The sequence below is a fragment of the Pogoniulus pusillus genome, chromosome 25 (genome assembly GCF_015220805.1).
Source record: "Pogoniulus pusillus isolate bPogPus1 chromosome 25, bPogPus1.pri, whole genome shotgun sequence".
NCBI classification, from domain to species: domain Eukaryota; kingdom Metazoa; phylum Chordata; class Aves; order Piciformes; family Lybiidae; genus Pogoniulus; species Pogoniulus pusillus.
In genome coordinates, this window is record NC_087288.1 from 7,621,834 (window position 1) to 7,648,485 (window position 26,652).

Below are 26,652 nucleotides of genomic sequence, written 5' to 3' on the forward strand. Positions count from 1 at the left end.
ATGGTGCCCGCGCTGCTGCCCCTGCTGCTGCTGCCCCTGCTGCTGCTGCTGCCCGCGGCAGGCGGCCGCTGCCCGCCCCGCTGCGCCTGCAGCCAGGCCGCCCTGCGCTGCCGCGCGCCGCCTCAGGGGCCGCTGCCCGCGCCCGCCCGCGCGTAAGTACCGCGGGGAGACGCGACGGGACGGGACGCGACGGGACGGGCCCTGGCACCGCGGCCCCACCGAGGAGGAGCGGGTCGGGACGGGGGGCTGCTGCCTTCCCCGTGGCCCCCGTGCCTTGGGAAGCGCCGTCGGGAGTTGCGGGGTTCGATGGTTTGCCTGGGGCTGGAGCGCCGGAGCCTGCCCGGCAAGGAGCGGGAAGCAGAGGGGTAGCAGAGGGGTTGTTTCCCCCGTCGGGAAGCAGCTGCGCATCCTCTCGAGGCGCCTGCTCGGCTTCCCCGAGCACATGCCGCATGCCGACAGCCTCGGTGACAGAAGCGGGACAGGTCTCCACTGTCCGTACGCTCCCGCTGCGGGCAGGAGGCAACAAGGATGTTTTTCCTATCCCCAAGGCAGCAGCCTGCAGTGGCGTGGCTAACTTTAGAGAAACCTGATGAAGAGGCTGGTATTTGGTCGTCAGCCTTCTGCAGTCTCTTGGTTGGTTTTCTCTTCCACAAACCGGACCGACTTAGACCCTCTTCACTCCAAGTTCCTGCAGTTTAATGAGCTCTATGTTAAAGCAGCAAAATCCCCCTACCAGTGCTCGATGCCAGTTTTGGAGGTCCAGCTCATGGACAGTTTAGAGGCTAATCTCCCCTCTGTCCTAACCCCACGTTAGGAAAATAAAAGCAGCTGTGAGTTTTGACAGCGGTTTGGATCTCTCTAGGGTGCTCCATCAAATCTTTCCGCCTACTGCTCCTCTCGCTATGAAGGTTAAACTGTAACAACGAGGAGTCACAGGCATTCCCTTGCCCCCAGCACCACACTCTAAGCTCATGCTCTAGCACACCAGACCAAAATACTTGATATAAGAAGGTATTGCAGCGTTGTGATGTTTATGGGCTCAGTTGCAGCACTGATCTAAACACTCATGGCGTCAAAATAAGGGATTACACAACCAGGAGATAGCATAGTTGCTGTTTTGAGGATACTTTGGTTATCTGCACACAAATTGAGCCTTGTTATGCCCCTTTTGGAAACAAAGCCTGTGTTTTCCATTTTCATCTGATTTGTTTGTAAATTTAGCGTGCTCTTGAAATTCCCCAGGGATGATACTATCCCTCATCTCCTCTTCCTTTGTCCAGAGCTGAAGAATTGATAGGAGCCAGAAGTACCAATTTCTGTTAATCTAGGACCATGTGAATCATTTTTCCAAAGCCAGCTTTTAGAAATTAATGTTTCCTCCCCTTTCTCCTAATAATTACCTGAGTGTCACAGAAAGCAGAGCCTGTGGGTGCTGAAGAGACTCTCCATAGTTACTGCAACAAGGACATTTCTTCCCTGATGTTCATACCACATGCAGAGCAGGGAGTGGATCAGTCACATCAAGGATCCCTGCAGCAACAGAAACAAATGGGGAGGTTCTTTTCAAATGGATTTAGCTTGTTTATTAGGATAACGCACATCACAGCTCAGAGAGGTTATCCAAAAGGCAACACATAGGTAGAAGTGGGTTTTTTCCTCTCTTTTTTTGCATAATATTTTATTTTACCATTGCCCATCTACCATCTCAAGAAGAAACACCTCAGCTTCAGAGATCAGGTATTATGGCTGTTAGCAGTTATGCTTCACTTGGATCAACAAGGCTAGATGATGGGCAAAAATAAGAGAAGATTTTTTCCTTTCATCCTTTAATATAACAATCTTTATGATTGCACACAAAGTCCAGCTCTTAGGCTAGCTGTGGAAAACCAGCTTTACAGTTGGAAAAATTCAACCAAGATTCTGGTCCATATTCCTACAGAGGAAATATTTACATTTAGATATCAAGAAAAAAAATCTACATCATTCATCCTGCATTTGCAGATATGCCCCAGCTGCTTCTACTTCCAGGCCATGTACAACCTGATTTACATTGAGTCTGGAACTAGTCTACTAAATTTCAATTTCTTTATAATTTGGGGGTGGGTGTTGATTGCTTTTGTCTGTTTTTTTAATAGAAAATGTGCAATTACAAAACTGCACTGATGAACATAGTCACTAACCCTACAGGTCTATATCACAGAATCATACAGAAACATTCAGGTTGGAAAAGACCCTCAGGATCACCAAGTCCAACAAATGTCCCTACTCTACGAGGTGCACCTTAAACTATATCCCCAGCATCACATCTAAACGACTTTTAAACACATCCAGGGCTGCTGACCCAACCACCTCCCTGGGCAGCCCATTCCAATGCCTGAACACTCTCGCTGGGAAAAAATGTTTCCTAATGTCCAGTTTAAGCCTACCCAGTCGCAACTTGAGGCCATTCCCTCTTGTTCTGTCACTATTTACCTGTGAGAAGAGACCAGCACCAACCTCTCCACAACGTCCTTTCAGGTAGCTGTAGACAGCAATGAGGTCTCCCCTCAACCTCCTCTTTCTCAAACTAACCAGCCCCAGCTGCTCTTTCAGTCACTTCTCATAAGATTTCTTCTCTGGGCCCTTCATCAGCTTCGTTGCCCTCCTATGCACTGGCTCGAGTATTCTCGCTTTGGTTTAGTTCTCACTGAACTTGTTTTACTTTCCCTTCACCTCTTTGATTTTCATACTAGTGTCTTCTTCCCCGCTAAGCTATTGTCTCCCCCTCTCTCCCACTCTGCTCCCTCTCTCCTACTCACACAGCTTTGCCAGCTTTGTTAGTACTGATTCCACCTGTTCCTGTACTTTACTGATCTTTTTTGCTCTCTTCTCCCCTTGCACAGCACTGTGTATGAGATAAAGCAAGAGACTTCTGCCCCCTCATAGTCACATATGTACCTCTGTGCACCAGACAAATTGTAATGTAGTGCTTGCACTAATAATCTGAGGAGGGAAATGCTGTTCCAGTTCATTCCCACACAGTTCCTGGGGTGCCCATGCCCTTCTGTTAGTGCCACAAGAATACAGAAACCAGACCTCAGAGAAGTCCTTGCCACTAGAAGGCAAGAAAACAAACAGCAATATGTAAATCCAGCTCCAGCCAAGTAATTCAAGCCCTGGCACTGAAATGAGCTGTATTTCCAAATGTGTTTTCAGTACTTTGTTATATCCCAAGCATATATCCCGTAGGGAAATCTCAGCCATTTTTCTCTCCCAAGTTATTCTTGCCATGTCATGTTATTGCTGAAACAGTTTTCAGAATGATTAGACTTCCGACAGGTTGCAGAAGGATGTGTTCTATACAGTCCTGAATTGAACATATTTTTCTCAGGCTCCTGATTTTTATTTGGACATTAGAGAAACAATATAGAAACTCCCATTATCCAGACACCTTTTATAGTGCCATTTTAACTACAGCAGCTATGCATCTTCTTAGGCTCAGAAGGGACAATCCTCAATATCAGTCTAGGCTGGAGGACGATGAGATATGATTGAGAGCAGCCCTGCAGAAAAGGACTTGGGGGTACTGGTGGTGGGGGGTGGCCTCTTCTCCCAGGCAACCAGCAATAGAACAAGGGGACACAGTCTCAAGTTGTGCCAGGGTAGGTCTAGGCTGGATATTAGGGAGAAGTTCTTCACATAGAGAGTGATTTCCCATTGGAATGGGCTGCCCAGGGAGGTGGTGGAGGCACCGTCCCTGGGGGTCTTTAAGAAAAGACTGGATGAGGCACTTAGTGCCATGGTCTAGTTGACTGGCTAGGGCTGGGCCATATGAAGGTCTTCCGCAGCAGGGTGAGTGGCACACGATTAAGCACCAGATTAGCAGGCACTAAGTGCAAGATCTTGTGGCAAAAAGCAGACAGTTCTACCATGTCTTCATTGGGAGCATATTTGTCTCTTTGGGATTGACAGAGGAATTCAATTCTAGGGCCAAAATGTATTCCATAGAAGATGGGTCTCAGCCATCATCACCTAGCAGAAAGTACTCCTTGGCTGCTTGTGGCTACATCCCAGGTAGATAACGCCTGATATGCAGAAATTTGAAATTTAATGTCATGACTTTACAGTGCCCCTAGAAGGTGATAAAAATCCTAGCAGAACAGCATCATTTCTCTGTTTCATATTCCGAATCCCTCCAAGTTTATTCTGTGGTGTCCTGGGATTTAAGCGTTTGCCAGTCCCATCAAAGCCTAGCACTGTTTGGGCATTAGAAATATGAATAGCAGTGCTATAAAAGAGACACAAAATATAACAGCTACAGTAGCACCTTCATAGCTATTGCTGTAGGACCTGTGGTCATTTTTCAATTTACTCTCAGTTCAACTAATCACTTTTTGCCAGAATCAAGTTCTGCAATACAGACTGAATGGGCTTGGCCTTTGGTTCCTCATCAACAGGACTGCAAGCGGTCCTGAGGTCTTTGGGTACCCAGAGCTTTCAAAAGCTTCTCTTGGAGCCTGAGTCTGTGTTTTTAACCTTCTACACCTTCCAGCACCTCAACATCTTTCTTGAATTGAGGGGCCCAAAACTGGACACAGTACTCAAGGTGTGGCCTGACCAGTGCTGAGTACAGGGGCCACGAGGATGCTCAGAGGGCTGCAGCAGCTCTGCTATGAGGACAGACTGAAAGAGTTGGGGCTGTGCAGGCTGGAGAAGAGGAGGCTCCCAGGTGACCTTCTTGTGGCCTTCTGGGGGGGGGCCTACAAAAAATGCTGGGGAGGGACTTTTTAGGCTATCTAGGGGGACTGGAGGTTCAGATTGGACGTGAGTAGGAAGTTGTTGAGCATGAGAGTGGTGAGAACCTGGAATGGGTTGCCCAGGGAGGTGTTTAAGGCTAGGCTGGATGAGGCTCTGGCCAGCCTGATCTAGGGCAGGGTGTCCCTGCCCATGGCAGGGGGGCTGGAACTAGATGGTCCTTGTGGTCCCTTCCAACGCTGACTGATTCTATGATTCTATGGTTGGAGTAGCTGATCTCTTAAGACCCCTTCCAACCTAAGCCATTCTGTGATTCTACGATATAAAGGATTATAACAACAAAGCAAACAAGTTAAATGAGTAACATGGAAACGTGCACCCACAGGGGATGTGTGTGGGGTGTGTGCTAAAGATGGGAAACAAAAGTCTCTGACTAGATCTTTGTAATCCCAAAGCCAAACGTTTGCACAAAGATAGGGCTTGAATGTGTCAGGTATTTTCCTCTGGCCCTTCTCAGGGAGAGTGTGGTCATGGCTAGATAAATCGGCTGGTAAAAGCAGTGTGACTCAAACGCAGAGCAGAATGGTAAAAACGCAGCTCTGTCTCCCAGCTCATTAACTTCTCAGGCAGAGTAACTGAACTATGTAAAAAGGTACATCTACATTGGCTTTTCATCAGCTGCCCACACCGATGCAATTCCTTTTCTTAAATATATGTATTTAAAAGTGTAGCAGCCTTCTCCCATCAGGGTATTCATTTACTTCATAGGCTCTGATTGTTACTGAATTGACAGTGATAGGTCTCAAAATGATGCTGCTGAGGAACTGACCCACTGTTCTTTGAACCAGGTTTAACTGAGATCAGTGGCCAGTGGATCAGGCCACAGGGTCACAGAGAACTGCAGGTGAACTGCTGTTGTGCTTTGGTGGTTTTCTCCTGGCCTGTACAGAAGGAAGCCCTGTGCCTTACAATCCTGTCCTCTTCATTTTTCAGATTGTTTACTCATCTCCCTGTAAAAGTAATCCCATCACACGCCTTTGAAGGACTTAGAGATGCTTTCATCATGTAAGTTGACAACACTTTCCACAGGCTTGTCCTCAATTTCATGCAATGTCCTTAATGTAATGAATGCGACACGAGCTGGCAATGTGCACTGGGCTGCATCAGAAGCAGCATGGACAGCAGGACAAGGGAGGGGATTCTGCCCCTCTGCTCTGCTGAGACCCACACCTGGAGTGCTGTGTCCAGTCCCCCAGCATAAGAGGGACACTGATCTGCTGGAGCATGACCAAAGGAGGCCATGAAGATAATCTCCTCTGTGGGGACAAGCTGAGAGAGTTTGGGTTGTTTAGCCTGGAGAAGAGCAGGCTCCAAGGAGAAGTTAGAGCAGCCTTCCAGTACTTGAAGGAGGCTACAAGAAAGCTGGGGAGGGACTTTCTACAAGGGTTTGTAGTGATAGGATGAGAGGGAATGGATTGAGGCTTGAAGAGGGCAGATTCAGACTGGAGATTAGGAAGAAATTCTTTCCAGTGGGGGCGGTGAGACATTGGAACAAGTTGCCCTGGGAGGTTGTGGATGGTCCCTCCCTGGAGGTGTTTAAGGTCAGATTGGATGAGGCCTTATGTAACCTGGTCTAGTGGGAGGTCACCCCACTGGCAGCGGGGTTGAAAGTAGGTGATCTTTAAGGTCCTTTCCAAACTAAACCATTCTATGAATCTACAAATTTCTTGCTCAAAATTCTGTCATAAACCTCTCTTATTAACCTCCATCCAGAATAACATCTTTATACAATACACTGAAGATGTTTTTGATCATGCTGGAGAGAACTGGATACAGCTGGTGATTCACAGATTGACAAATTGCATCAGGTTGGAAGGGACCCTCAAATGCCATCTTGTCCAACCCCCTGCAGTCAGCAGGGACCCCTCCACCAAGATCAGGCTGCCAGGGGACACAACAAGTCTAATCTTGAATGTCTGCAGGGACAGAGCCTATACCACATCCCTGGGCAGCCTGGTCCAGTATTGCACCACTCTCATTGTGCACAACTTTCTCCTGATGTCCAACCTAAATCTCCTCTGCTCCACTTTCAAACCATTGCCCTTCATCCTACCACTATAGACCCTTCTCAGCAATCCCTCCTGAGCCTTCCTGTAGGTCCCCTTCAGATACTGAAATGTAGCTATAATAGATGCTTTTGATTGGCAGAGGAGCTGGATTTCTCTCATCAGACAGTCTCACTACCATGCTAGCCATGGCATTCTGTCATCATACATTTGTTTAGTACCCAAATAAGAGAATTCTTTGGCATTTTGCACCGGGAAATGAAATTGGCAGTGGGGATAAGTAGGACTGAAGCCTTTCTTGGCTATATCAATTTACAAGTACTGTAATTTTGTACTCTAAGACCTGTGTTGCTTCCCCTCCTTTGGCTCTGTAACCTGATTTATGTCAGTGTCAGACCACGAGGCTCATCTGACCACTTCTGCCCTTATTGCTGTTGTTATTCCAGCTGAAAAGTGGCAGGCTGGGGTCTCTATTGTTGAGTGCTTTTAAATTTCTCTGCATTGAATGGTCTGTAAAAGACAGTTGATGGCACACTGGTGCAACAGAGAACAAGGGAATGACCTCCCTCAGAACCTAAGACAAACTATGATGGCACTTTCTTTCCAAGGTCCACTTCTTATAACTCTCTTCACTGGTGAGAAACGCTTAAGTGCATCGGATCTTAAAATAGGTATTAGTTGATACCTAATATATATATAGGGGGTAGGAAACCCCCTTTGTGGTGCATTCCTGAAGCATAAGACTTGAAAGATGAGGATAATGCAAATGTCTGAATAGGTTCAGCTGGACTGCTTTAGCTTTTAGTGCCCAGCGTTGGCTGAATTACAAATTCAGTGTTCCTGTAGCTCTGGCAAGTAGAAAATAAGCTAAGTTCTGCTGCACCTAATCTACTGCAATAAAGTACCACAGTACAATCCAGTGGTGCTGTATTCTTGCACTCACTTGCATCTTAATGATTAATGATTAACTTCACCATGTTCAGATGGGAGTCCAACTTCAATCTAACAGTCTCTCCTACCTCTGTGACTTGAGGCTAAACTTTCCCACACTGCATGTGCCTGCTATTATTCACAGAGAAGCTTCTGTTCATTGACATTTTCCCTTCCATAAAGAGAATTTAATTCATTTCTTTGTGTCCTTTTAATGTATCTCTCCACATTAGCAGTGTAAAATCAATGTATTTGTCTGAAGTAAATCTATGGAATGCTTCATAATTTGCTTGAAGTTTAGTGTTACTTTGAAAAATGCATACCTTTAAATGGTCAATCTCTAAATCATCTATTTGTGCAACTCATCACCATCTGCAAATCAGATGATCAATTATTCTCATGGCCACGAGTTGTTCCAGCATATGGAAATGGTAAGCCAACTGCAGGCAGGAGGAATCTGGAGCACGTCCAGATTTGTAGAGAAAGGCAACAAAGCTGCTGAAGGGTCTGCAGATCAAGGCTTGTGAGGAGCAGCCGAGGAAACTGGGATTGTTTAGCCTGGAGTAGACTGAGAGGACACCTCACTGCTCTCTACAATTACCTAAAAAGAGGTTGCAATGAGGTGGAGTGGGCTCGCTCTTCTCACTAGTATCAAGTGATAGAACAAGAGAAAAAGGCCTCAAATAGCACCAGACTGAAAGAGTTTGGGTTCTTCAGATTGGAGAAGAGAAGGCTCCAGGGAGATCTTAGAGCTGCATTTCAATATCTGAAGGGGACCTACAGGAAGGCTCAGGAGGGACTGTTTAGAAGATCTTGGAGTGATAGGATGAAGGGCAATGGTTTGAAAATGGAGCAGGGGAGATTTAGGCTGGACATCAGGAGGAAGTTGTGCACAATGAGAGTGGTGCAATACTGGACCAGGCTGCCCAGGGATGTGGCATAGGCTCTGTCCCTGCAGACATTCAAGATTAGACTTGTGTCCCCTGGCAGCCTGATCTAGGTGGAGGGGTCCCTGCTGATTGGAAAGGGACTGGACAAGATGGCATTTGAGGGTCCTTTCCAACCCAATGCAACCTGTGAATCTTGACTAAGTAACAGTGTACAAAGCACTGTGAACATTATCTACAGCATCACCCATGCAAACAAACAGTCCAGCTTAGTGAAGCAGGACTGACAATAGAAGCAAAAGGCTCCCTGGTGTGAGGTTCCTTCTGGTTACATAAGTGTGAAGATTCTTCATAGAATCCTAGAATGGCTTAGCTTGGAAGGGACCTCAGAAATCATCTACTTCATCTCCCCTGCTGTGGGCAGGGATGCCTCCCAACTAAACTTGGTTGCCCAGGGCCTCATCCAACCTGTCCTTAAGCACCTTCAGGGAGGAGGTATCCACAACCTCCCTGGGAAAACTATCCCAGAGTCTCAGCACCCTTGTATTGAAGAACTTCTTCCTAAGATTCAGTCTAAACCTACTCTTCCTCAACTTAAAACCATCCCCCCTCGTTGTGATTCCTGCAGGAGGAAAAGTCCCTCTGCAGCCTTCCTGTAGGATCCCTTCATGTATTGGAAGGCAGCTCTAAGGTCCCCTCACAGTCTTCTCCAGGCTGAACAATCCCAGCTCCCTCAGCCTATGCTGGAAGTGCTCCAGCCCTTATATCATCCTTGTGGCCCTCCTGTGGACTCATTCCAGCAGCTCTGCGTCCTTCCTATGCTGGGGACACCATATCTGGAGACAGCATTGGAAGCGTGGTTTCAGCAGAGTCAAGGGGCAGAATCCCCTCTCCAGAGGTCCCTTCCAACCCCTATCATTCCCCTATGGTTGTGTGAAAAGAAGAAAATGCAAATTGGAAAGCTGCTTTCTGGTGTCTTTTTTGTTAACATCTTGCCTTGTGTCTACCTGTTTCACTGCAGTGAAATCTCGCAGAGCGATTCCCTGGAAAGAATAGAAGTGAGCGCCTTTGACAGCCTCCCTGCCCTCTCTGAAATGTGAGCATCAGTTCAGTGCTAAAATATTACTCAAACAGAACATGTACTGATTTTAAACTTGACCTGCACAGGCATCTGAAAGAGAGAGAGGCAAGTTAAAAGCAATGACTAGGAGAATGCTCTGAAATATTTAGTGAAATTGGAAACTATAAATCTGGTTCAATATCTCATTACAGCTTTTTTTTTTTTCACATAGCATGATCAGTCAGGGGCTTAAAAATGGTGCAACTGAGCGAGGACAGATCCATCTCTTCTTTTAGTTTTGCTCCTTTTATGTGAACTCCACTGAAGACAGTTACTCACATAAACCAGAGATGCAGAGCTGTCCAACTCTGGCTGAATCCAGCTTCCACAACACGCAGTGGTGGGTTTTAGGGAAGCCACAAAAGGTTTGACCCCATGCATTCACCTTCTCTGTATGGTTAGATTGTCCTTTGCCTGTCTTCCAAACCCAAAAAGTCAAGCAAGACTAGTAAAGAGGCTAGCAAGAAAACCTGTTATCATAGAATCATAGAATCAACCAGGTTGGAAGAGACCCCCAAGATCCAGTCCAACCTATCCCCCAGCCCTAGCCAGTCAACCAGACCATGGCACTAAGTGCCTCATCCAGTCTTTTCCTGAAGTTATGAATCTTGAATCTCAGAATCACAGAATTAACCAGGTTGGAAAAGACTTCTAAGATCATTGAGTCCAATCTATCACCAAATACCTTCTAATCAACTAAACCACGGCACTAAGTGCCTCATCCAATCTCCCTTTAAACACCTCCAGGGATGGTGACTCCATCACCTCCCCAGGCAGCCCATTCCAGTGCCAGTCACTCTTGCTGTGAAGTTCTTCCTAACATCCAGCCTAAACCTGCCCTGGCACAGCTTGAGAATGCATCCTCTTGTTCTGTTGCTGGTTGCCTGGGAGAAGAGACCAACCCCACCTGGCTACAGCCTCCCTTCAGGTAGTTGTAGAGAGCAATAAGGTCACCCCTGAGCCTCCTCTTCTGCAGGCTGCACACCCCCAGCTCCCTCAGCCTTTCCTCACAGGGCTGTGCTCCAGCCCCCTCACCAGCCTTGGTGCCCTTCTCTGGACACCTTCCAGCACCTCAACACCTTTCTTAAATTGAGAAGCCCAGAACTGGACACAGCACTCAAGGTGTGGCCTGACCAGTGCTGAGTACAGGGGCAGAAGGACTTCTCTGGTCCTGCTGGCCACACTATTCCTGATACAGGCCAGGATGCCATTGGCCTTCTTGGCCATATGGGCACACTGCTGGTTCATGTTCAGATGATGCCAACCAGTACCCCCAGGGCCCTCTCTGCCTGGCTGCTCTCCAGCCACTCTGTTCCCAGCCTGTAGCACTGCATGGAGTTGTTGTGGGCAAACTGCAGAAACCAGCACTTGGACTTGTTAAAGCTCATGGCACTGGACTGTGCCTATCTGTCCAGCCTGCCCAGGTCCCTCTGCAGAGCCCTCCTGCCCTCTAACAGATCGACACATGCTCCCAACTTGGTGCCATCTGCAAACTTACTGATGCTGGACTCCATCCCCTCATCCAGATCATCAGTGAAGATAGTAAACAGGATTGGATCTAGCACTGAGCCCTGGGGCACACCACTAGCGACAGCTGCCAACTGGATGTGGCACCATTCACCACCACTCTCTGGGCCCAGCCCTCCAGCCAGTTCTTAACCCAGCACAGAGTGTCCCTGTCCAGGCCACGGGCTGCCAGCTTGGCCAGGAGTTTACTATGGCAGACAGTGTCAATGCTCTACATGCCTCACACTGCAAAGGCTCAACACCCCAGGCTGCACTCAAGGCCACTTTACATGGATGATCAGGGCAGGCAAGTTCAAAGGCATTCTGGAATTTGAAGCCATTGTCGTTTCATGCATTAAACCCTTTGAATTTTGTAAACCATGCACAGGGAAGCAGCTGAGCAACACAGCTCTGGGGCTGGCTGCAAACATAGGTTTACCAGGTAGGAAAGGCACAGAAAGAGCTCCTTGACTGAGCAGTGTCTGCCTGTTTTCTGAGCAGGCAAACTGAGCCAATAGCGTTTCTCACACACTTGTCTCCACCTCCCGGTTTCTGCAGAGCTGAGCAGGCATCTGGTGCTATTAGCTACTGCTCTAAGGAATTCCATGGTGCTCTAAAATATTAAACCATCTGCTGAATTGCCCTGCCTGGCCAGGCAGAGCATCAGTAATAAAATGGCAACAGTGCTCTCCTACACCCACCCCAGAATACTGTGCCCAGGTCTGGTGCCCCCAGCATAAGGGGGGACATGGAGATGCTAGAGAGGGTCCAGAAGAGGACACAAAGATGATCAGAGGGCTGGAGGACATCTCCTAAGAGAACAGGCTGAAGTCACTGTGACTGTTTGGCCTGGACAAAAGAAGGCTCCAGGGAGACCTTAGAGCTCCATTTCAATATCTGAAGGGGATCCACAGGAAGGCTGGGGAGGGACTCTTCAGAAGGGCTTGTGGTGATGAAGGGCAATGGTTTGAAAGTGGAGCAGGGGAGATTTAGGTTGGACGTCAGGAGGAAGCTGTGCACAAAGAGAGTGGTGAAACACTGCCTTCTGTTACGTGAAAAAGGGTTAACAAGAAAGCTGGGCAAGGTCTTGTAGTGGTGGGAATTTATAAATCTATAAGGGATGATACACAGGGAGAGATCACTGTGGGGCAAGGACAAAGTCTGCACACGTGCTCAGAGCTCAGGCTCCTTGCTCAGCCTTACTTCCAAGATCACCTGTTGGAAGCAGAGTCATCATGCCTGCACCTCTGCACCCCTGTAGTAAAGCAGCAGCTCACTGTGTTAGGTAAACCACAAACTCAAAAGACCTGACAAATGACAGCAAAGCGAGCAAGATATCCATAACAGATCATCTCAACTCAGTGAAGCACGAGGATTCAGGAGCTGCTAACCTTCTGTCAGCTACCTAACAATGGCAGGATCATTCTGTTCCCAAGAGTGCTGCAGAATGCAGAGGGGGGGTATTTGTAGAAAAGCCTGTTGCCATGTTCTGCACCTGACTGTCTCATAACAAGGCCAATCACAAGCAGAATCCAGGACTCTCCCAAATGCATGACAATTAGAATACTTCTGTAAGAAAATAATATATTTTTCCCTCATTACAGATTAATCCTGAACACAAAAAATCTACTGCACATCGAGGATGGAGCATTCAGAAACCTTCCAAGGCTAAAATACCTGTAAGAAAGTTCTGCTTCTTTTCTATTTGCCTTTCCCTTTCTTTTATCTCTTTTTTTTCTCTGAAAGAGAGACAAATTGCAGAAAGCAGTAGAAGGAAAAAAGTTTCTCATGCATTACAGCACACCTGAAGTACATGCATCACTTACAATAGCTTTAATATGCAGCTCACCAGCCAACAGCAGCACCTTTCAACAGGCAAGAAAATAAAGTAACCCAAGGCAGGGCAGTAATGGACAGAACAGTGTTAAAGTCTGCAAATCAGTTCTGCTAAGTGCTTACTTCTAGGGCAAAGCTTTCAGATTGACAAGGGACTGTGCAAAAAGGGCAACTAAAATCTCTTCTTTAGGCTTAATACAGAGGCAATGCATGTTGCTTCTCCAGAGTGCTGCTTGAAGATGCTACAAAACTTAGGTTTTTTTTACAGGCTTTACAAACACAATTGGAACCTAACTAAAAATTATGGTATTTGGATCAACCCCAGGCACCAATACAGGTTGGGTGCTGAGTGAGTTGAGACTAGCCCTGAAGAAAGGGACTTGGAGGTGCTGGTTGACGAGAAGCTCCCCATGAGCCAGCAGTGCCCTCATGTAGCCCAGAAGGAAGCTGTGTGCTGGGCTGCAGCCAGAGGAACGTGGGCAGCAGACAAGAGAGAGGATTCTACCTCTTGACTCTACTCTGCTGAGACCCTACATGGAGTACTGCATCCAGTTCTAGTGTTTCCAGCATAAGGAGGACACAGCGCTCTTGGAGTGAGCCCAGAGGAGAGACACAAAGATGATCCAAAGGCTGGGGCACTTCCAGGATAGGCTGAAGGAGCTAGGGTTGTTCAGTCTGGAGAAGACTCTGAGGGGGACCTTAGAGCTGCCTTCCAGTATCTGATGGGATCCTGTAGGAAGGCTTCAGAGAGACTTTTCATAAGAGTCTCTAGCAACATGACAAGTAGGAATGGTTTTACAGTGAGGAGAGTAGATTCAGACTGGATCTGAGGAAGATGTTCTTCAGTACAAGGGTGCTGAGACTCTGGAACAGGTTGCCCAGCGAGGCTGTGGATGCCTCCTCCCAGAAGGTGTTTAAAGCCAAGTTGAATGAGGCCTTGAGCAACCCAGTCTAGCTGAGAAGCGTCCCTGACTGCGGCAGGGGGGTCGGACCTAATGATCACTGAGGTCCCTTCCAATCTAAGCCATTCTAGGATTCGTATGCCACTTATCTTTTTCATGCACTGCTAAAATTGGACCTGCAGAGCTGCCCTCTTGCCTCCTTTCTGGTAATATTTTCTCCTGTAAAAAGGAATTGTGTTTTTCTCTTAGGAGCATCTGTAACACTGGCATAAGACAATTTCCAGACCTGACACAGATATTCTCATTAGAAGCTCATTTTATTTTGTAAGTAGAGAGCCAATCTACCCCAGCCTGGAGTCTTTTCTCTCCTGTTCCTGGATCACTGACAGCAGCACCTCTTTTCTTTCCCTCCCCAAGGGAGCTCTGCGATAACTTGCGCATGACCACGATCCCACAAAATGCTTTCCAGGGGATGAGCAACGAATCGCTGACGCTGTGAGTACAATGATGCTAGCTGCAGCTCCTCCTGCAAGGATAACACTTCTGCTTGAAGTGAGTGGGCTGACTTTAGAAGCATCTTGAAGTTAAGCCCCATAAAACGTCTGTCTGTATCACAAGTTCAGTTTGAAAGGCTTAGGAAATAAAGGAGTGTCCTTCAAGCTGGAGAGCAGGGGCTTACCCAAGGGCTAACTTCACTTAGGAGAGAAAAGAGGAGGAGGAATCCAAGTCCTTATCTTCCATGCAGTGTTGTTTTTCAAAATACCATCAACAAAACTCCAAAGGCTGTGCTGGAGCCAAAAATCTCTCTTCTACCCTCAGGGATGTGGTTTCTTGAAATAGTCCTTTCAGGGACAAACCAGACTGATACTACTGATGAGCTTCAGCTGCACAGGGTCTCTCAGAAGAAACTGGTACAGAGTACTGATGCTTGTTCTCCCCCTGATTTCTGCTGGCTCACTTTATACCCGTTAAGGCTCTACACTCTAGACTTTTTAGCAAACTCTGGGTTCATTGCTACAGCCACCTGTGAGACTGGAGGTCTAGAATCACAGAATATTAGGGGTTGGAAGGGACCTCAAAAAATCATTGAGTCCACCTCCCCTGCCAAAGCAGGATCACCTAGAGTAGGTTACACAGAAGCATCCAGGCAGGTTTTGAACGTCTCCAGAGAAGGAGACTCCACAACCTCTCTGGGCAGCCTGCTCCAGGGCTCAAACAGCCTCACAGTGAAAAAGTTTCTCCTTGTGTTCACATGGAACCTCCTCTGCTCCAGCTTGCACCCATCGCCCCTTGTCCTATCATTGGACATCACTGAGCAGAGCCTGATTCTGTCCTCCTGACACTGCCTGCCCTTCACATATTTCTATTCATACACCACTTATTATATTGAAATAATATTGGAAACACAAAGTTAATATCACAAATGGATTTTTCTCAGTGAAATCAGACCCATGATTCATAATGAAGGAAAAAAGGTGCACTTCAGCTGCAGCAGGGTCTTTAGGATGTCAAGAACTCAGCATACCACCAAGTGCCCCTTCAAAGCCCAGAGGACAGCAATGTTTCCACAGCACAAATCAAGCCTGGCACTAGCACTTCAGAGGAGCTGATAGCTCAGGGACTGCTAGATGACACACAACTCATCCCTGTCTCTCCATAAAGCTGAGTATTTGGCTGCTGAAAGATTTACAGTTTCACAGACTGGTTTAGGTTGGGAGGACCTTAAAGATCATCTAGTTTAACCCCCCTGCTATGGGGATGGACACCTCCTACAAGACCAGGTTGCTCAAGGTCTCATCCAGCCTGGCCTTGAACAACACCAGGCTGGGGGCATCCACAACCTCCCAAAACAGCCTGTTCCAGTGTCTCAGCACCCTACTCAAGCTTCAATCCATTCCCTCTTGTCCTGTCTTTACAAGCCTTTGTAAAATGTCTCTCCCCAGCTTTCTTGTGGCAGCCTTCAGGTACTAGAAGGCTGCTCTAAGGTCTCTCTGGAACCTTCTCTTCTCCAGACTGAAGAATCCAAACTCCCTCAGCCTATCACCACAACGGGAGGTGGTGCTGCAGCCATCTGATTATCTCCATGGCCTCCTCTCGACCTTCTGATCTGTGAGAATCTGCAGTCCAGCAGCACCCTGCAGGCTTCAGAGCTGCTTTTCATGTGACACTTCTCTGCTCCTTGCAGTTTTCTGTTTACACACACTGACATCACAAAATCCAGGTCTTTTGCAGGAAGCTGTCTGTGTGCCAGGAGCTTACCTGCATTATGAGCTTTTGTTTGTGGATCTCAGCCCGAAGTAGACACATGTGAGCCCCTCAGAGGGAGGGATCTATTTATAAGCAAAAGTTCTCTTTAATAGGAAGGTGATTAGGGAATTTAAGTTGCAATTTCAGTGTCAACATAAGTCATGCAATAGCCACCTTTGTTCTCATCCCTCTAATAAATAAATGCAGCACTAAGATTGCCCAGGGAGACTGTGGATGCTCCCTTCCTGGAGGTGGTGAAGGCCAGGTTGGATGAGGCTTTGAGCAATCTGGTCTAGCAGAAGGTGTCCAAGCCCATGGCAGGGGTGCTGGAGCTAGATGGTTAAGGTCCCTTCCAACCCAAACCATTCTATGAATCTATGAGTCTCAAATCTGTAGTGTATAACATAATCTCATCTTTTCCAAATCTTTTCCCTTTTCACCTTTTTTCCTGTACTCAGCAAACTGTATAAAAATGGATTTGAAGATATCCACAGCCATGCCTTCAATGGGACAAAGCTCAATCAACTGTGAGTATGTTTCCACTCCTCAGTACTTTTTGTAGGCAGTAAATACAGCAAATAGTACAGTAATAAATAGAATAAATAATAGTTGAAATACAGTCAAAGGCTCTGCCTTTGTATTTCCTGACACCCGTTAGAAAGTGACATGGTTCAGCTGTGCTCCAACTCAGTTACTGACCCTGCAGCACATCCTGCTTCTCCTGAAACACCATCCCTGACTCTTGATGAGAAAGGCTCATCACTTTGCACCAAATGCAATGAATTCTTAAACTCAGCTGCAACAGTGGAAAGCTTGAAACAGTAGCCAGAACCAAGGAACCTGCATTCTACATCTGGAAACAGCAAATAGTTTGTAATTCACTTTCACGTTGCCCTGGGACTTAGCCTCTTGGTTTGGGCAGAATTTTTGTTGCATTTTTGTATGCTGCTGGTTGTCCTGGTTGAAGTTAGAAGAAACTGAAAATGGTCAGAATTTAAGTGGAGGTGGTAACTCCAGTACCTGAAAGGGGCCTACAAGAGAGCTGGAAAGAGACTTTTTACAAGGACTTGCAGTGATAGGATGAGAGGGAATGGATTGAAGCTTGAAGAGAGCAGACTGAGACTACACATTCTTTGCAGTGAAGGTGATGAGACACTGGAACAGGTTGCCCAGGGAGATTGTGGATGCCCCTTCCCTGGAGGTGTTCACAGCCCTGAGGCCTTGAGCAACTTGTTCTAGTGGAAGGTGTCCCAGCCCATGTCAGAGGGGTTGAAACTAGATGACCTTTATAGCCCCAACCCAAACCATTCTATGAATCTATAAATCAATAGTTTGTAATTCACTTCCACATGCTCTGGGACTAGCCTCTTGGTTTGAGCAAAAACTTCTGCTGTGTTTCTCCACACTGCTGATTATCCTAGTGTAAGTTAGAAGATATTGATTGGACAGGCCTGGGTGATAGGTTGGACTGGATGATCCTGGAGGTCTCTTCCACCCTGGTTGAGTCTATATTTGAAATTACAGGAATTTAAATGTAGATGATAATGGTCTGGTGGCATCAGTGAGGAGAACAGTTGCATGAGGAATAAAAGCACTGCTGGGCCAGATACTGCAACAGCAGCTGTGATGGGAGAAAGGATTGACACAGATGGGGAGAACAAACAACAACAAAAAAAGGGGTCATTTGAAACTACAGAAGTAAAGAGAGTTCTGTTTGATTCCACAGAATCCTGAAGGATAACAAGAACCTCAGGCGGATACACAACGATGCCCTGAGAGGGGCCACAGGACCAGATGTCCTGTAAGTACCCAGCACTCCAGCACCTGGGTTTATTGGTGTCCCATGGGAGCGGCACTGCGCTGCCTTGGCTACAACCTTGCAGCAAACCAGGCCTTTGAGTCTGGAAGAAAGCTTCATCTCTTACCCTCCAACTCTAAAATGGAAGTACCTCGACAAGATGCCATGAAATATGCCTCTACTATGAGGACAGGCTGAGGGAGCTTGGGTTGTTCATCCTGGAGAAGACTGGAGGGCACCTTAGAGCTGCCTTCCAATACCTGAAGGAATCCTATAGGAAGGCTGCAAACAGACATTTCAAGAGGGTGTCTAGAGACAGGACAAGCTGAGCCAAAGTGGGCTTACACTGGATCTTACAAACGGTTCTTCAGTGTGAAGGTGGTGCGAGACTCTGGAATAGGTTGCCCAGAGTGGTTGTGGGATGTCCCCTCCCTGGGGCTGTTCAAGGCCAGATCAGATGAGGCCTTGAGCAGCTGAGTCTAGTTGAGAGGCATCCCTGGCCACAGCGGTGAGGTTGGAGTAGATGATCACTAACGACCCTTCCGACCTGAGCCATTCTGTGCGTCTATGAAATCACAGGGTGGAAGGCTCAGTCTGCACCACACCAAATGCTTATCAGCCAGTTCTAGCATTGGCACTGACCTCCACCTCTTAGATATTTTGGCCTTTGCTTTATCTGTGTCTGATCCTCTCAATCCTTCTCTTGTGCTTTGTATTCTGACACTGCAAACTAAGCTCCTTGGCTAGGGGAACTAGGATTTTACTATTTATTATTTTAGAGTTTGGTAATAAAAGTGAAGTAGCTGACTGCATGCTGTGCTGAATAAAACACATTATTATTGTCCTCATGCTTTATTAACCAAGTGCCTACTGGCTGGCTGCACTGGATGTGACTCCATACAGGAAAACACAATGGGTGGTTCTGTAAACAGCACTCTGTGCCACACTTGCCACTCTGATCCTTTTACTGCTGCCTTACAGTACATGGCATTACTAATGCCACTCTCACAGTTGTAACTTTTGTTCCCCCTGTTTAATGATCTACCACTGAAAACCCTTAGCTATGTTGATGGCTTTTCCTCACACAAACAGCCCTCTGAAGGTACTCTAACCCAAACTGCTTAAGTTTGTCCTGGCAAGGAGTCTTCTAAAGTGTTTCAGTTCACCATTTAATTAAAACACCTAAAACAGCCCTTCAGAGTTAAGCAGAGAGACAGGAGTGTGTCCAATCTGTTAGCCTGTTGAGGAGTCCCATTCACCCACTTCATCTCCATTTCTCCAGCCTAAATCGCATCCTAGGCTGCCTTAAAAGGTACATGGCCAGAAGACCAAGAGAGGTGAATCTGCCCCTCTACTCTACTCTGGTGAGACCTCACCTGCACTACTATGTCCAGCTCTGGGGCTCTCAACACAAGGAGAACATGGAGCTAATGGAACAGGTCCAGAGGAAGGCCACGAAAATGATCAGAGGGCTGGAGCACCTCTCCCATGAAGACAGACTGAGGGACTTGGTGCTGTTCAGCCTGGAGAAGAGAAGGCTTCAGGGAGATCTTACAGTGTCCTTCCAGTACCTGAAGGGGGAAAGCTGGAGAGGGACTTTGTTTACAAAGACTTGTAGCACTAGAGACAAGAGTTTTAAACTGGGGCAGAGTAAGTTTAGACTGGACATTGGGAGGATGTTTTTCACAATCAGAGCTGTTAAATACTGGAACAGGCTGCTCAGGAATGTGGTTGAGGCCCCATCCCTGGAAACATTCAGTGTGAGGCTTGACCAGGCTCTGAGCAACCTGATTTAGTTGTAGACGTTCCTGCTTGCTGCAGGAGGGTTGAACTAGACACTTAAAAGTCCCTTTCAACCTATGGCATTCTAAAGAGCCATCTGTCAGTCCATGAACAGGTTTGCAAATAAAGAGGTCAGGGCTTAGCCTCTGGAGCAGTGGGTTTTGGTTTCCCCAGGATGAAGAGAACTCCTTGTCTCACTGGGGTTTCTGGGTCACAGGCATGCTGTTAGCCTGCTGCTCTATAGTTTCACAGAGCATGTTTCTGAGCTGGGCATCAGAAGCAGCTTTGCAGATTTAGAGCTCGGTGAAACACCAAGTTGCTGATACCCTACAATGCTTTAGTGGTATTTTGACACACATAAAAAGAGGAGTGCTCTCTTTGTTTCACAGGGATATTTCCTCAACGGCTCTGGAGTCCCTGCCTAGTTACGGGCTGGAGGCCATTCAAGTCTTAAATGCAACATCATCTTACTCCTTGAAGAGGCTACCACCCCTGGAGAAATTCAGCAGTCTTCTGGAAGCTGTTCTAACTTATCCAAGCCACTGCTGTGCCTTTCGAAACATAAGGACTGAAAAGTAAGTCCAAACAGGACATTGTTGTGCTGTGCTAATTCAGAAGCTCTAAAATGGCAATTCTGCTCTATTCAGCTCACGAGCTTTGATGATTCTTCCAGCTGGTGCACAAAACAACAGTTCTCTGCTAAAGCCAGGAAAATTATCTGTGGTTTTAGAACAGAAGTGGATCCCATGTTGTGCCCAGCGTCTTACAGCAGGAACTTTAGAATAAAGTTTGCTTAAAGCTCATATTTGCACAGATTCACAGACTGTATCAGTTTGGAAGAGACTCTCAAAGGTCATCTTCTCCAATCCCCCTGCACTCATCAGGGACACCTCCAACTAGATCAGGCTGCCCAGGGACACATCAAGTCTGATCTTGAATGTCTCCAGGGATGTGGCTTCTACCACAGCCCTGGACAACTTGTTCCAGCATTTCACCACTCTCACTGTTCAGAACTTCCTCCTGACGTCCAACCTAAATCTCCCCCGCTCCACTACCAAACCATTGCCCCTCATCCCATTACCACAGGCCCTTCTAAACAGTCCCTCCCCAGCCTTCCTGTAGGTCTTCTCAGATACTGGCTCTATGGTCTCCCTGGAGCATTCCCAGGCTGAACAGCCCCGGCTTCCTCATCCTGTCTTCATAGGAAAAGTGCTCCAGCCCCTCTTTGTGGCCCTCTTCTGGAACCCCCTCCAGCAGGGCCACATCTCCCTTATGTTGGGGTCTCCCAGCTGGACACAGTACTCCAGGTGAAGACATCCAAGATCAAACTTGATGTGGCTTTGGGCAGCCTGATCTAGGTGAAGGAGGCTCTGCTGACTGCAGGAGGGTTGGACAAGATGATCTTTGAGGGTCTCTTCCAACCCAGTGCTATCTGTGACTAACCAAGCTGAAAGACCAAACTTACACTCCCTATGAAGTGCTGCCTACTGTGGCCGTATCTGAAACCTCCTCCCTGCTTCCAGAGGTCTAACAGGAAGGGTCACGCTGCCAGGAGTCCTGGAATCAACCAGGTTGGAAGAGACCTCCAAGATCATCCAGTCCAACTTAGAACCCAGTCCTGTCCAATCAATTAGACCATGGCACTAAGTGCCTCATCTTGACCTCCTTCAGGGACAGTGACTCCACCACCTCCCTGGGCAGCCCATTCCAATGGCAAAACACTCTCTCTGCGAGGGAGTCCAACTCCAGCTTATTTTATGTGTTTGTGAAGTTCTCAGCAGTTGCAGAGAAAATTTAGCAAAAATCCAAAGTGAAACTCAACTTTCTTTTCACCCTTCTTTCAGACAAAATTCCTTGCTTTCTCTTTTTGTCAACTTCTCCAAGGAGTGTGAAAACACCATGAGGAAACCACCTAATGAAATATTGTAAGTACCTGTCTGCATGCAGATGCTAGAAGTAGCCAGTTCAGACCTTCCACTCCTCCTGATGTTTTTTCCCTAGAGCAGCAAGTCTTCTGCTGCCAAATCAGTTGCACAGTGGCAATTTCACTATCATTAAACCAATATTTTTGTTAGTTTGGTCAATAAGAAACTAAAAAAAGAATACTCATGAGCTTTACTCCAGCTTCTCTTCTGAATTCTAAGCTTTCAAACCAGCAATTAAATATTTAAGAAAGTTATTGGCCTACATGGAGACCCTTCACACCCTGAGATAATTGCAGTTGTTTGTGATTTGAAGAAGAGCTGCTATTCTTAATGTGATTTTGCCTACAGAAATTGTAATTAAAAATCTGTATGCCACAAGTTGTTCATGGTGGAAATAGAATCCCTAAGTTAGAAGTGTGGCGACCCTACGGAATTGGTTTACCTTTTCTAACTGTGTCATAGAATCCTTGAATGGCTCAGGTTGGAAGGGACCTCCGAGATCATTTACTCCAATCCCCTGCCATGGGCAGGGACACCTCTCAACTACACTTGGCTGCTCAAGGCCTCCTCCAACCTGGCCTTGAACACCTTCAGGGAGGGGAAATCCACAATTTCCCTGGGCAACCTATTCCAGAGTCTCATCACCCTCATATTGAAAAGCTTCTTCCTAAGATCCAGTCAAACCTACTCTTCCTCAGCTCCAAGCCATTCTCCCTTGTTCTGTCTCTAGACACCCTTATGAAAAGTGCCTCTGCAGCCTTTCTGTAGGATCCCTTTCAGGTATTGGAAGGTAACTCTAAGGTCCCCCCAGAGCCTTCTCTTCTCCAGGCTGAACAAGCCCAGCTCGCTCAGCCTATCCTCACAGCAGAGGTGCTCCAGCACTTGGATTGTCTTTGTGGCCCTCCTCTAGACTCACTCCAACAGCTGTGTTTTTCCTTATCAGAGTTCTATTTGACAGTGTTCAGTGGGACAATGACACAGTATCAAAACTGTTGCACTGGCCCTGCTGGATGACAAGCTCTAAACCAGTATTTAATGGAGAGGTTTAACAACTGGCCCCTATTCATCCCACTTACAGCTAAATAAGAGACCTTGGGACTTATCAGCCCTGATGTGGGGTCAGAACATTGTCAAGACTAGAAAGAAATAAGGCTGTGGTCACAAAATTCCAACAAAAATCCAACTAAATGCAGCTGAGACATGATTAATAACTGAGATGCTGACTGACTTGGGCATCTTCTTGATTGCTGGTTGGTGAGGCTCCTACACTTGCCAGCTGGTTTTATTCAGCTTTTTGTGAAGCAACAGCTGCCTTGATTCTGCACCACTGAGTAAAAATCTTTCCACAGCAGCTCAGAAAAATCACTTTATTAGTAGATGCAAAGATATTCCCTGCTTTGCCATCTTAAGCCAAAGCAACTAGATGCAAGATACTGAGCAGCTTCTCAGGTAAGGTGGAGAATTTGGATAACAAGGTTGGAAAGTTATTTACTCAACAGGAATAGCTGAAAAGTATCTCAGCTTCATTTGCCACTTAAGATTCTGCTCCAGAAAAAGAGATTAATGTATGCAGAATTGTAGAGTTCCACCATCCTCGTGGTGCAGGACTGGTTCCTAGCAACTAATGAACCAAAATCTGCTCTTCTCTAATTTCAAACCATTGTCCCTCATCCTATCTCTGCAGGCCTTTGTAACCAGTCCCTCTGCAGCCTTCTAGTAGGCTCCCTTCAGGTATTGGAAAGCTGCTCTTAAGTCTCCCTTCCCTTCTGATCACGCTGAACAACCCCAGCTCTCTCAGCCTGTCCTCATAGGTGTTCCAGCTCCCTGATCATTTCTGTGGCCCCACTCTAGACCCACTCCATCAGGTCCATGACCTTCCTGTGTTGAGGGCCCCAGAGCTGGACAGTACTCCACTGGAGTAGAAGGCAGAATCCCCTCTTGATTGCAAAGCAATCAAGATAAAGTACTCATGAGTTCCATGAGAAGACTTTCCTTCCTGTGGATATGACCTCTGCTCCTCTTCCAAGGCTGCTACCCCAACAAGGAGTATCCCTGTAAGGTTTCAGAATCGCAGAATTGACCAGTTTGGAAAAGACCTTTGAGATCATTGACTGCAACATATCACCAAACACCTTCTAATTAATTAAACCATGGCACCAAGTTCCTCATCCAGCCTTCTCTTAAACGCTTCCAGGGATGGTTAACTCCACCAGCCCCCTGGGCAACCCATTCAAATGCCAGTCACTCTTCCTGTGAAGAACTTCTTCCTAACATCCAGCCTAAACCTACCCTGGTGCAGCTTGAGACTGCGTCCTCTTGTTCTGTCCCTGGATGCCCGGGAGAAAAGACCAACCCCACCTGGCTACAACCTCCTTTCAGGTAGTTGTAGAGAGCAACAAGGTCTCTCCTGAGCCTCCTCTTCTCCAGGCTGCACATCCCCAGCTCCCTCAGCTGCTCCTTGTAGGGCTGTGCTCCAGCCCCCTCACCAGCCTTGGTGCCCTTCTCTAGAAACATTCAAGCACCTCAACATCTTCCTTAAATTGAGGGACAAGACATGTAAACACCCTGTAGAAATACAGGCAGGGAGTGGTTTAAAACAGCTGTTACCTGTTGTATTTTTATGTGAGCATCTTGTAACAAACAGTTCACTTCTCTGTGTGTGGGGGGTGTTGGGTTTTTGAATAGTTACAGAGATGACTCCTACAACACATCGCTGTGGCCAGAGGAGAAGAACATGTACCCGTTGGCAGCAGATGAGGACCCCTCTCCTTACAGCTACTCAGCCATTTTTGAGGACAGCGAGCTGCCCGGCTTCGACTTCGAGTACGACTTCTGCCAGCCCAAAATACTCACCTGCACTCCAGAACCAGACGCCTTTAACCCCTGCGAAGACATCCTGGGCTACAGCTTTCTCAGGGTGCTCATCTGGTTCATAAACATCCTGGCCATCGCTGGCAACTTCACCGTGCTGCTCGTTCTCATGACCAGCCATTACAAGCTGACCGTGCCTCGCTTCCTCATGTGCAACCTCTCCTTCGCCGACTTCTGCATGGGGCTGTACCTGCTGCTGATCGCCGCCGTGGACGCTCAGACGAGCGGGCAGTACTACAACCACGCCATCGACTGGCAGACAGGCAGCGGCTGCAGCACTGCCGGCTTCTTCACGGTGTTTGCCAGCGAGCTCTCCGTGTACACGCTGACAGTGATCACCCTGGAGAGGTGGCACACTATCACCTACGCCATGCAGCTGGACCGCAAGCTCCGCCTGCGGCACGCCGTGCCCATCATGCTGGGGGGCTGGATATTCTCCATCCTGATTGCGGTGCTGCCTCTCTTGGGAGTCAGCAGCTACATGAAGGTCAGCATTTGCTTACCCATGGATATCGAAACGGGGCTTTCCCAAGCCTACATACTGCTGATCCTGGTGCTGAATGTCGTCGCCTTCGTTGTCATTTGTGCTTGCTACATTAAGATTTACATAGCTGTGCAGAACCCAGAGCTGGTAGCTGCCAATAAAGATACCAAGGTCGCCAAGAGAATGGCAATACTCATCTTCACAGATTTCACCTGCATGGCCCCCATCTCCTTTTTTGCCATATCTGCTGCCTTCAAAGTACCTCTCATCACAGTGACAAACTCCAAGATCTTGCTGGTTTTATTTTACCCTGTCAACTCCTGTGCAAACCCCTTCCTTTATGCCATTTTCACCAAAGCCTTTCGGAGGGATTTCTTCCTGCTGCTGAGCAAGCTTGGCTGCTGTAAGGCCCGAGCAGAGCTTTACAGGATGAACTATTTCTCTGCTCATACCTCTAACTGTAAGAACAGCAGCTCGGCCCCAGCCCCCAGCAAAGCCCCACGAGGGCTGCTGCTCTTGTCAGCGTTGGAGAAGCAGTGTCCTGCAGCACCAGACAAGGCACCTTACAACGGCAGTTAAACCCGAGTGCCCTTAGCTGTGGCACGCTGCAAGGCCAGGTGTAATTATTCTAGCCACTAGGGAATATTTTCTGTCTTGAACATTGCACAACAAATAAAAATGCCAGGCAGTAGTTCTTAGGCAACCTAACTGTTCTGATGTTCAAAGAGGTATTTTCCCTGCTTTTCTATGATAGGTGTGGATGGTGACTGACTGCTAGGCAATACTTTTTGGGGCAGAACAAGAGTAGCCAAGTTGCTCTTTCACAAAAGTCACAGAATATTAGGGGTTGGAAGGGACCTGCAGAGATCATCCAGTCCAACCGCCCTGCCAGAGCAGGATCACTTAGGGCAGGTCATACAGGAACACATCCGGGTGGGTTCTGAAAGTCTCCAGGAGACTCCATAACTTCTCTGGGCTCTGGCACCCTCACAGTGAAAACATTTTTCTTTATGTTCACGTGGAACCTCTTCTGCACCAGCTTGCACCCATTGTGCCTTGTCCTGATGTCGCTGAGGGGTGAGTGTCAGGATAAACGGTGCCAGGCTCTTTTCAGTGGTGCCCAGTGATGGGACAAGGAATAATAGCTACAAGCTGGAACGCAGGAGGTTCCAACTCAACACAAATAGACACTTCACTGTGGGGGGGATGGAGCACTGGAATAGGCTTTCCACAGAGGTTGTGGAGTCTCCTCCTCAAGACATTCAAAACCTGCCCTAGATGACCCTGCTCTGGCAAGGGGTTTGGAGTGGATGACCTCTAGAGATCCCTTCCAACCCCTACCATTCTGTGATTTCATGACTCCTTTAATCACCAGAATTTCCAAGTACGCTTGTTACTACTCTCATTTAAAGGGTTCCAGCAATAGATTCTCAAGACACCACCAGAAGCAAAAGCTGACTTGCTGAACCTTTGTTACTAGTTTACATTAGGGAGGTAATTTACTTGTAAAAATTAACCCAACCACACCCAGGTATGATCTAGGAATCACCAGAGATGCAATAGC

The 26,652-nt window shown here is 47.4% G+C and overlaps 1 protein-coding gene across 1 annotated transcript; it reads left to right on the plus strand.

Annotated features, from left to right (window-relative positions):
• LOC135186530 (lutropin-choriogonadotropic hormone receptor) lies at positions 1-25,796 on the plus strand. Its single transcript, XM_064164311.1, has 11 exons — positions 1-152; positions 5,728-5,799; positions 9,639-9,713; positions 12,848-12,922; positions 14,231-14,305; positions 14,399-14,476; positions 16,687-16,755; positions 17,955-18,029; positions 20,198-20,383; positions 21,653-21,733; positions 24,419-25,796. Exons 1-11 carry the CDS (start codon positions 1-3, stop codon positions 25,665-25,667), a joined length of 2,187 nt encoding a protein of 728 aa, XP_064020381.1. The 3' UTR covers positions 25,668-25,796.
• Positions 25,797-26,652: the final 856 nt, after the last annotated feature.